At 39.3% G+C, this 11,961-nt stretch overlaps 1 protein-coding gene across 1 annotated transcript in view; it reads right to left on the reverse strand.

Annotated features, from left to right (window-relative positions):
* Positions 1-4,224: 4,224 nt before the first annotated feature.
* The window catches only part of plpp2a (phospholipid phosphatase 2a), a 12,601-nt gene continuing 4,864 nt past the window's right edge, over positions 4,225-11,961 (reverse strand). Inside the window, exons 2-6 of the mRNA XM_031848060.1 lie at positions 7,180-7,331; positions 6,775-7,037; positions 6,324-6,381; positions 5,561-5,737; positions 4,225-5,136 (exon numbers count right to left, since the gene is read on the reverse strand). Coding sequence (XP_031703920.1) covers positions 4,987-5,136; positions 5,561-5,737; positions 6,324-6,381; positions 6,775-7,037; positions 7,180-7,331 — 800 coding nt within the window. The 3' untranslated portion in view covers positions 4,225-4,986. The remainder of the gene's footprint in view (positions 5,137-5,560; positions 5,738-6,323; positions 6,382-6,774; positions 7,038-7,179; positions 7,332-11,961) is intronic.

Genomic DNA, 11,961 nt, shown 5'->3' on the forward strand with positions numbered 1-11,961 from the left:
GTAATTGAATTAGTCAGTCTGTCGATTTCTATAACTGTCAGAAAACTGACAATCCGCCATTTACACCCACTCAATGCAGCAATTGGCCCAGATGTGTGTGGAGGTGACAGAAATGGCAGGAACTTCTCTCCTGTTGCTCTTTTTCTGTCACATTGTCATGTGGATAAACGTCCGCCTCTCTGCTTTAAAGGGTTGCCGTTAAAAGTACGTAATGTTGCATGCAGTATGCATTCAATTGTGACGTACTACTTCGTCATATCTTTGCACCTTAAACTTTGACACTCTTGCTCATATATCCACTGCAGCAGAGGATTGTGGGTCAGAACAGCCAGAGAAGCATGCTGGCTTGCATACGGTAAAATGCGACCGGATGCAGTAAGACATCCTGGTGTTTCTGACACACTATGTATTGAGACATACTGTGCATTCCAATACTCGTACCACCATACTATTTAGTATACCAGAAATGGATTTAGTATGGCCCGATAAATAGTATGCCAAATGCAGTACGCCAAAAAATAGCAGGATGCTCTAGTGCACATTTTGTAGTATGCATGCCACCATGTTTTTCTGGCTTATCTGACCCACAATCCTTTGCGCAGTAAGAGAATAGGGTTTTAAAGTTCAAGATGCAATGTTATGAGGAAGTAGTATGCCTTAATTGAATGTAACAGTATGTACTTTTTAAGGGCAACTGTTTTATGTACTGAGAGTGCATTTTGAACGCATCTTTTTCTGGCATACTAAATAGTAGTATGTGTACTGGATTGCACAGTTGACTTTTGAGAATGCAAATCAAAATGTAACTGATGGTAGTGGAACAACTATTATGGGAAAAACATTTTGATTACAAAACTTGTGGTGTATTGAATGCTTATACTAAATGCATACAGTGTGTTTGCAGTTGGTATGTCTCATGGAATTGGGACACAGCTGGCGTTGAGGAATGAGACTGTTCATATTTAAGGCAGCAGAGGGCAGCAGCGCTGTGCTCACGGTCGCTGCTGTCCTCTTCTCGTCATCATTTCCTGACTGTGGGACAAGCATCTGTACACTGCAGATGTGCGCTGTTATTCCCCTCTAATGTGAGTGCTTTCCAGAGCTTTGACAACCCACCTTTAGCGTCTGAGCACCCTCCGAGATCGGAGCTTAAACTTTTCCTCTGTATTTTAATTTGAAAGGCACTTCAGTTGTGGCTCAGTGCTCTTAGTTTTTCTTCTTCCTGTCTGTGCTAGTGTAGGTGATGATTTTCCCTCCCTGGAGAGTTGACCTTAATATATAGAGTGCGAGAACAGATCGGTTAGTCATTTGCGCTCTATATGCTGACGTCAGTCTTTGTAGAAAAACCTCCTTTGGCAAAACTCAGACATATGAATGGTATGTGTGTTTGTTTTTGCTGTGAAGGGCCAATTTGTATACATATGAATATATCAATATACATATTTTTAAAGCATTTTTGTATGTTTCAAAGCTGCTTTTTAACGTGTGTGTATCATGGAAGACTTTGGTGTTGTATGTGTGCATTACAAGCCTACAGTTAAAGAGAGGCACAATGTTGTATACCATGTCGTTTTTTCCTGTTTTTTCTCCCATTCTCTCAGTAGGCAGTAACACTTAACATTGTTTTCTAGGTTTGTAAATGTTTTATCTTTTTCTTTTGTGCAAACAAAAACCAGTTCAATGTGTTTATGAACACAGTTTAAGATACCTGGGGCAAAAAAAAAAAAAAAAAAAAAAAAATACAAAGATGTAAACAAGCAACTGTGTACTCTAATGAGAATGAATCAACCTTTTAGCAGTAAGGAAGCTTCTCTGGTGCCTTACAAATAAAAGATGTGATTGAGAGTGCTCATTTGTCTTTGGTTGGTCTGTGTGGGGGGGGGGGGGGAGCGTGAGTACATGAAGTGATTTTGAGATTCATGAAATGTAGCTTTTGTGAGCCTGATAACAAAAAATGTTTAGTTTGATTTTCAACTCCTCTGCAGCGTGAGTTAATATTTTGTGATATGAGCTTTGGTTGACTCGCGCACAAGTTGGCATTTTGAGGGATGAATCTCATTACAGGAACATGCAGAGGCACAGCGCAATTTAAAAAAAATTTAAAAAAAAAAAAAAAAAAAAAAAAAACTACGCGTTGCAAAATTTCCCCCCAATTAGTAACCTCACTGAAGGAGTCATCATCTAACCACTATGTCAGATTTAACGAGGGCCTTAAATCTTTGGCTGTTAAGCTGCTCTGATAGTTATTTTTATATTAATAACGACTATGTAATGTAAAAGGTGTCATCATAGATTTATCCCGTCACTGAATTTCTTAGTTCTTCGCAGTTTTAGAGTCTTTCAGCTCGTTGTTTTGGTTCATGACCCGCAACTTTAGTGTTCCGGTTCACTCTTGTAGCTCTCATCCACGTTGCTTCCAGTAACGACAAAAAAAATAAAGCTCTAAAAACTGTACACTTACCTGCTTAGCGGGAACCTAGTGCAGCATTTAGCAACTAAAGAGCCAGATAGCCCCCCCCCCCCCCACACACACACACACACACACACACTAAAATAGAGCTGACTCCAGGTTCAATGCTAATGTTGCTCTGTGTGCGGAATGTTTAACTGTTTGCTAGCATTTTTGCGATATCTATTTTTAGGACGATTATGCCAGTGTTAAAAATCGCAATCATTGCAGGTTTAAAGACTTTACAAAAGAAAATAATTACAATGTTTTCTCAGATTTCTGCTGGAATTCCCTCTGGTGGACAAATATTTAACAGGAACAGTGTGTAACATTTGGGGGGGATCTATTAGCAGAAATGGAATACAAGTGTTTTCTTTTGTGTATAATCACCTTAAAATAAGAATTGTGTTTTCTTTACCACTCCCCTCCCACTACACACACACACATTGACTTTGCTGTTCTCCAAAGAGCCGATGCTACACTTACGACTGGCTCTAGATGGGGCCAATCGCGTTTCAGCGTCGGCTGGCGTGGTTCTCCTACAAGTTTTGCTCGCGGGAGAAGTTTCAACTGGTTGCAATCTGTGACCTCACCGCTGGATGACGCCAAATCAAGCTCACCACTGGACCTTTTTAAGGTCACTCTTTACCTGGCTGATTTATTGGTGTGACCCGACCAAGTCTTATGAATTATTAGTGAAGGCCTTTTCACACAGGAGACTAACAATAATACAGACTGTTCGTAGACAGATTTTTTTTTCACACTTAGGCTGACACAAAGATTTGCTTTCTGTGCATTCCATTAGAATTTCATTTAAGACGAGAGAAGATATTCACAGCGCTCTGATCTAGCAAGTGTTATAACTATGAAACGATTAGGCTTAAAAAAAAAAACAAACAAACAAAGCAACTCCTCTGATGTGGCCCAACAGCCCCATTCCTTTGGCACTGAGGAATCCCACAGCCGTCAGTGGCAAGTCTAGACATGAACCCTGCGTCGGTGTGTAAAGCAAGAACACAGAGAAAAGCTCAATGAGAAAGTATTTCCCTTGCGTCACAAAAAAAAAACTCATTTTGCATTTGTTTGTCCCCGATGTTGAAGTAAGCACTTGTACATGTCATGCTGGCTAATATTTATGGAGAAAACTACACAAAACAGAGTGCATTATGTGCAGTTTCACAATAGGTTACACATGTTTTTATAAAAAGGGAAGGAAGATCCAGTTTGTGAGAAATTAAAGAGAAATTGTGGTTTTACATTTACATATACATATATATATATATACACATATATATACATATATATATATATACACATATATATATATATACATATATATATATACACACATGTATATATACACACATGTATATATATACACATATATACATATATACATACATATATACATACATATATACATATATATATGTATATATATATATATATACATACATATATATACATACATATACATATATATACATATATATACATATACATATATATACATATATATACATATACATATATATATACATATACATATATATATATATATACATATATATACATATATATATATACATATATATATATACACACACACACACCATGTATATATGTATGTGTATGTATATATATGTATATGTATGTGTATGTATATATGTATATATATATATGTGTGTACACGTACACACAATTAGAAGAAAAACATCTGTTGCCAGCTCAAAAAGTTGCACTGTAACGTCACAGCAAAGTAGTGGTGATGCATTCTTAAAAAGCGACACTATTTTATTAGATACAGAAGAAGTTATAAAACAAAATAAATGTTGGCACTATACAAAATCATGTCTATTGTTAAAGCAGTCCATCATTACACATGCATATGTTCTAAAGACACTTAAATATAGACATCTGCTGAGGAACGATAAACAAATGACGGAACAGACAGATATAATCTAGCTCCAGTGTAGGTAAAATAAGTCTTATTTGACTGCAGTAAGCAACAAAGTAGAAAACATTCAACCACCAATGTTGTCACTCTTTGCAAGGACAGGTATTTTTTGGCCGGTGTTTTTGAAATTTACAGATCTCTTTGGCAGTCTTTGCTTTTCACTTAAACAAATTCTCCACCACAAATTTGAAACATTTGTCTCATAAAAGCAGCACAAAACTAAGAAGAAAAAGCCACAAAACAAATCTAACATTGCACACTTTCAAACTGAACAACTCGTTTCACATGTACACAAAAACAACCACGTGTTTTCGCAGCACACACACAACTAAAACACACAGACAACTAAAACACACAGACGGTGGAGCTTCTGTTTCAACAGGTTTGGGGAATCTGAGTTTTCAAAGCTGTAAAACTGTTTGGAAGCCGTTTGCTGAGTGGAGCAGGTCTAGTCTGGATTTCTAGTTAGTGGTTACTGCATTGTGTTGTTTTTCTGTATAAGTCTCAGGTCCTGTGGTGATGGAGCTGCTGTTGGAGTGTGTGTAGCCCCAAGTTGGCAAGAGCTGCTGCTGCAAAGAGCTCATACAGGTCCAGAGTAGTTGTAGTGGTTTCTGTGCTGCGAGTCGGGAGGCTGCGGGCTCGGCTTGCGTTCAAGGTTTTCGATCTCTGCTTCGTCCGTGTGTGTGCAGAGTGGGGGGCGCTGCTTGAAGAAGTCGGACACGTATCGGACCTTAGAGAGCAGAGGAAGAGTAAATGTCAGAGTATTTAAAAGTAAAAATAATGTGGAGGACACAGGCAGTGTGTGTGTGTAGCCCTCAGTATCCCATAATCTATTGCATGCCAGTTGTTTTTGTTAGAGTTGGTGTCTGGAAGTTACTAGATATATTTACCATAAATTTCTACACTGCAAGTTGTCCATTTGTTAAAGTTATGGAATTCACAATTACCAGTTTCTGTTTGGGGCAACGTACTGCTGGTAGACTAGGAAGTTTTGGAGTTAATAAGTTGACAAAGGTCTTGAGATACACTTTTTGGGGGTTTTCTGATCATGTGCGCCTATAATCATAAACATGCTGCACATAGGGGCTTTAAAAACACCTGTAATCCTACAATCTTTGTGTACAAAAGACACAGAAACACATTGTTGCACTCACAGTGAGTACAGCGATGAGCGCTCCCTGCAGCAGCCCCACCAGTACGTCACTCCAGTGGTGTTTGTAGTCAGACACACGCGTGTATCCGACATAAAACGAAAACGCCACCAGGAAGAACTGGATGGTCGGTCGAACCAGTCGCGTCCACTTCCCCTGCATTCGGGCCTGGATGTAGAGCTTGACACACAAAAACACACACTTGTTTTTAAATCAACTTATATATGAATTTACAATGAACCTCTACTCAAAATCACATTTAATTGTACAACAAATTAAGTATTTTCACAAAAAATAATCAAGGATCCCACTAGTTGTATCTTCTTATAATCAAATGAAAAAAATACAAAATATTTATTTATCTAAATTTAACTTCAAGATTCCTGCATAAACTCTGAAAATGTGTCCTTTCTGTGGGGAATCACACAAACTAGAAATAATGAGAATATACAATCTTTTCTTAATAGAAAATATTTGTTCCCATTTGATTTCTCTTTTGGCGAACCCAGCCCACTTACGCCACAGAAAGGTCAGAGCTCTGCCACAGAACAGCGCTGTGTATAAAACTCAACACTAACAGTAATAAAATAGTTGAATCCATCTTCTTCCGGCTATTGTACAATGTGTAATCAGGAAACAATGATGTTTCCATAGCACCTGTGTTGACCACCGGCTCCTGTTTTGAGTCACTTGTGGGTGTCTTTGGTAAAAAGACATTTCAAAGCTACAGAAAGTCTCAAGCAAACAATGGAGAAGACACACTCACCGACAAAAAGAGCATGCAGTACATCCCGAAGGACGAGTGGCCGGAGTAGAACGACAACCTGAGCAACAAAACGGCAATTAAACACAATTCATGTACAAAATTCTCTTGTTTTTTTCACTGATTTTCACTAAGCATGATAATGAAGTGACAAATAAATGTAATTACACCTTTATAATAGAACCAACACACCAATTCTTAAATAATCCCAATAGGACATTTTGATGGGATTTCACTTGTGCATTAACATTACCATTAAAATGAATATTGTCCTGCTTCCATTAGGATTTTGTTAATAATGGTTCAAATTAAGCCACACTGACAAAGCTAAACATGTTTAATGCTGAACAATATCAGCTCTTATATGAGCCACCATCAACTTGACTCCAAAAATATGTCAGTCTTTATAAATCTTTGTTATGAAGTGAAGTTTGGTGAAGTCAGCGGGATTCACCTGGATTCAGTTACATTGCGCTGGGAGCCGGTACAGTTGATCTGCAGAATGTATCCGGTACAGCTGACCGGAGCGCACACGGACAAGAAGTTTGGACGAGGACGACCTATAGTGAACTTGGCCAGGTCGGTCAGTGATTGGCTGACACCTGCTCCAAACAGGAAGGTGCCTACCACCTTGTAAAGAGCTGACAAGTACTGGTTGAACTGGGAGTTGGAGTGCAGACGCTTTGTGTGAACAAGGTAGGCTTCTCCCGTGGTGATCTGTGGAGCAGATTGAAGAGACTTAATGAAGGATTTTCAGGTAATTTGGGAAAGAAAATCTTCGGTAAAGGCATCTTTTTTTTGTCTGTTTTATTCTTATTACTGTGTCACAACATTTCTCAGAAGAACATGATGGACTAACAATGAGGATGGAGCAGGTGATGGTGACGGCAGCCATTGCTCCATGGGAGATGGTGTCTCTCCTGTAGGGATAGCCAATACTCTTATCATCGCAGTAGATTCCTCTTTGGTACGGGCTGAACATCAGTGTCAGGATGGCTGAGGGCAGAGCCGCTAGAAGAAGAGACACAAAAAAAAAGTATTATATGAAAGTCATAATATGTATGCATGTCATAAAAATGTTACAAACAAGCCATAATATAGTATGGCATAAAATGTCATGATACATTTCTTGAAAGTCATATTGTAGTATGTTGAAAAAAAGTCAAACAAAACCCAGTATGTGTCAGGTCTCAGAGGGTTAACGATGGCATAATGAGGTGAATTCAAAATGCTTTAAAATGTCAGTTTAGATTATGAAATTCAAAAATTTTCTCTAGGGGGTAATTCTACAGACACCACTAAAGGGTTGGGAACTTGGGTCGCAAAAGGCATACAATAAAAAATGATTCCCCTTAAATAGGTGTTCACTACTCTGATTTAAAGTAAAATTCTCTAGAGTGGAGCTACTGTAACTGCTTTAAGTAAACGCAGGCACTGAAACAGTGATGCTGTTTCACGCTGTATTAAATCACTCTGTATTAAATAGACTCTTCAGCTGTGTGTCGACAAGTGAACCGCAATACAATGAGATGCAGGTCAGGAAACAGCTAAGAACACACCGATAGACTAATCTTTCAGCTTTGGGCACAAGGCCCGACTCTGCCAAGTGAATTAATTTGTCATCGGTAGAGCTCAGTGGCAACAACTTCACCTCTCTGGGCCGCGCTCGCTCTATGGAGTTTCACTATGGAAACACACGGGACAGGACAGCCATGACCTTTGACATCAGGGCACCGTTTACACAACGAAGGGCATGGGAGCTGAGGATTGAACTAGGACACATTCACACGCATAAAAAAAAAAAAAAAAAAGACGTGAAACCACACTCTCGTACAAAAAAAAAACAAAACGGGTCTATAACCTACAGAGGTTTTAACAAAATGCATGCAAGTTTATAATGACGAATATTTTTTTTGTGAACAAAAGACTCAAAGCTCAGAGTTGCACAGCACCATCGGAAAACACATAAAGCTGTCTCTTAAATCTGAGCAGGGACAATAGTCCAATCTACAGGACTGATGTCGGGGACCTTCCAGGCAACTCTTAAATACTTTTCCTGTTTTCAAGAGCTCATCACTGAACTCCTAAAGCGGATGAGAGTGAGGAATGTTTGTTTTTGCAAGCGGGAGCTGGACTGTATATTTACTGGGCAATGCCGTAAGAGTGGCTCGAGACTAACATATTGCTTCCTTCCTTTCAGAGTGTGTGACAGGCAGGACTAAATGGAAGATATGAGGACATAGAAACATGTTCCAGAAAGGTTATGTTGGGTCGTGTCTGTGGTTAACCACAATTTGTGAAAATGTGCAAAAACTCTAAAGAGACTCAATGCCCATTTATGGTCAACATCCAAACATTTACCATTCATGGTCAACGTCTAACCTTAAATCATCTTGCGTAATTTTGGGACGGTCATTTTAACTCGATGTCATGTGTACAAATGTGGATGTCTACTGGTCCAGAGTCTGTCAAGTGTGAACATTTAGAGCCAGTGTTTACTCTCCTTTGCTTCCTACTACTGAGAGGAATATTAATTCACAAGACTATAAGTATGAATAAACAAAGGAAGAAGTTGAAACTGGAAACGTCTTTCTTAAATGAAAAGAAAAGACTCAATCACCTCTTAAACTCTTGATTTGGTACGGCTGAAAATGACACTATAAGAATGAATGTAAGCGGTAAAGTTGATTTTACAGTTACAGTCTGTGTTATTTTGTGCAGACACTTGCAAATATGATGCTTCATTTTTTTCTATTGACTTACTCTTCAAGCACCTATCAGTCTGCTCCACCCACTAGTTTAATTCACTAGGAACACAAAGACTGGCCACTATGCCTTATTTAATATTTATTCCATTTTCTAAGCAAGTGCCATTAATGATCTTTGATGACAAGCTGTTAACCTCATTGAAGATAATTTATTTTCATGAAAGGAAGCCCCTCTTTTTGCTCTTCACATCTCAAGAGTTCATTATTCCAGCAGGTCATGCGTGCTCTCAGCTTCCTTTTGAAGTGAGGTCCAACCATTGTTTATTCTGCAGGGTGCAAGCATAACATTTAGATAAGAGGCTGCTGCTTGTTTGACAGCAGTCTCTGGTGGCTACACACTGCCAGGGCGGGGACGTGAGTGGACAGAGTTGGGCAATGGCCTTCAAAACACACACACACACACACACACACACACACACACACACACACACACACTTAACAACAGAATCAGTGAGAAAGTCAATTTCCCTTCGTATCAAACATGCTCCAACAGCCTCTGGGAGCCGAGCCCATGGAGCGTTCCTATTATCTGAGTGGGGCCAACTGCTTTTATCTGCTATTATTCCAGAAGGCCTGTATGTTTTGATAGGCCATTTTTTCTGGTAGGGCGGTCTCCTCTCCCAGGGGCTGGGTGGAGCTGAGGGGGACAGAGGGTCATTCCCCAAATTTACTAAAAAAAACCTGCAGAATTCCTTTCAAAAGAAAAGGACTTAATTTGTCTGTAATACACAGAATTCCAGTGATTTTATTTAGTTTATTTAGGCGATATCTCATTAGAAACTAGTTGTTCCACAATACTGTGTTTTAGTTATTTTAAATGGATTTAATGAAATCATCGTACATATGTTTATGCACATGCTTAACCAACATATTTTGTGACAACAAATGGAGCTCACCCTTCATGAGACGCATTCGTGGAAGAATAATGACTGGGTACATGTTTACCCTGTGAAAGTACTTAAGTAACAGTTTGATAAATATGTTTGTACCCTTTCTTAGCAAAAGTCAGATGAGAAGATTTCTGTCGCTCTTGTAATTGTAGGGGTTAAGTAGAGAGCCGGAGTCAGGATGTGGTTAGCCTAGCTTAGCATAAAGATTGCAGGCAGGAGGAAACAGCCACTGACCGTGTCCAAAGTCATTTATTTGCTGCTTTGCAAGTCGGAGATTCTACTTTAAAGATAACATTTTAAAAAGTAAAAGCCTTGGCATGGTGACTAAATGTTTCAGAGTTTGAGAATATTCTCAACTTTCCTTTTCCTTAACTTCTTTCTCATTACCTACATCCTTCCTAATATTAACAGTAAATTCCTTGGTGGACTGTAACAGCTTGTATCATCCTACCATGACATTTCTCTTGTTAAGCTTCTTTTCCTCTTTTACAGCCTCAAACAATGTAGAAATGAGTTCAACCCCCCTTTCTAACACACACACACACACACACACACACACACACACACTTTTTGTCCTCGGTAACAAAACAACCACAGACGAGATAAGAAGGGAAAGTATTGTCTTACGCTTTCACAATCTCTTCTGGCAAGAGCTTATCCCCGATTCCACTTTGAGAAAATAAACATGATGGAATTTGGGATCACAGACAAGTGCAACTTACCCTTGACCTCTGACCCAGCGGGAAGTGGAAAGTGTTCCTGTTATTTAGCCCTCAAGATGAGTCCTCATCTAAATAACTGAGACATTGATAGGAACCAGGTAACCGTGTCGTAGGTGTCCATTTGTTTGAGGTTAAATCTCAACAGACGACTGTTAGATTTGTGCCTCTGCAGCTAACGGGGGATTCAAAACTAGTGTTCCACATCACACCGAGGTGCTCAGAAAACCAATATTTAACTTCTTCCTTTGTGTATTTTGGCTTTATCTGTGGTGCTCATTGGTGTGAGATCTCTGCACTGCATTTCCCAGTGTCTGTTCTCTCCATAATGGCGATCATCGTTCTTCACATTTTGTGGGGGCTAATCCTCTACTAAACCCGGAAAAAACTGTTGTTGAAAAGAAAGCGCATCATTTCCTGTTAGGCGATTGATTTTGCCTGGGAAAGTCCTGGATGGGGAAATGCTTTAGCTTGGTATATTGCAGCTTTTGAGTAGGACACCTTGTTGTATGAAAAGGTTGAGCAACACTACTTCAGACCTGAGTTTCGTCCACCTATAAAAAGGAGTACAAATACTCCTCCACTTCCTGTTTATTCTGTCTGCCAACATGGACTCTTTTAAGCTGGCAATTTATACTATGTAAAAAAACTTAGCTGACATATATTGTCGTGTTTCTTGTTAAAGTACTGTGCTTGAAAGAGAAATAATCTGGCACACGAGTCCCACGATTGTGTTTCACTTTGTGGTTAAAGCAGGTTGTACAGTTCTAAACACTTCCTTCTATTAACGTACATTAAACAGGATAGTGTGGTTGTCCTCGGTTGAGGTGCGCTCTCACTGAAGAACTTACAGTTTGCGATATGTTGACGCAGTCTATAATGCTTCATCCTTCCAAAGCTCATATCTCACTGAAGAGGGCAAAGTAACAGTGAAAAACTGACTTTAACCTTTAAAAACATGAAACCACCATAGTACTGAAAGGTCCTTCTGAAACCATGCAGACAATACATTTACCTCCACAATGTCCTGTTTTACAAGAAGCTAGCCCACAAAAATACACACTCTGTCTCTTTGCATCTCCCCTTCATTTTCACACAGGAACGTCGGAGCAGAAGTCAACACTTCCAACTTGACTTTGACACATATTTGGCAGTCAGATACTGTTTCTGTCTATGTGTGTGTGTGTGTGTGTGCACACGTGTTAAACAGATGGAGGGGGGGGGGGGGGGGGGGTTCCATTTAGTGGTAGAAAAATAGAAAAAA

This window comes from Anarrhichthys ocellatus, unplaced genomic scaffold (genome assembly GCF_004355925.1).
Source record: "Anarrhichthys ocellatus isolate YVR2014 unplaced genomic scaffold, GSC_Weel_1.0 scaffold7, whole genome shotgun sequence".
NCBI lineage: Eukaryota > Metazoa > Chordata > Actinopteri > Perciformes > Anarhichadidae > Anarrhichthys > Anarrhichthys ocellatus.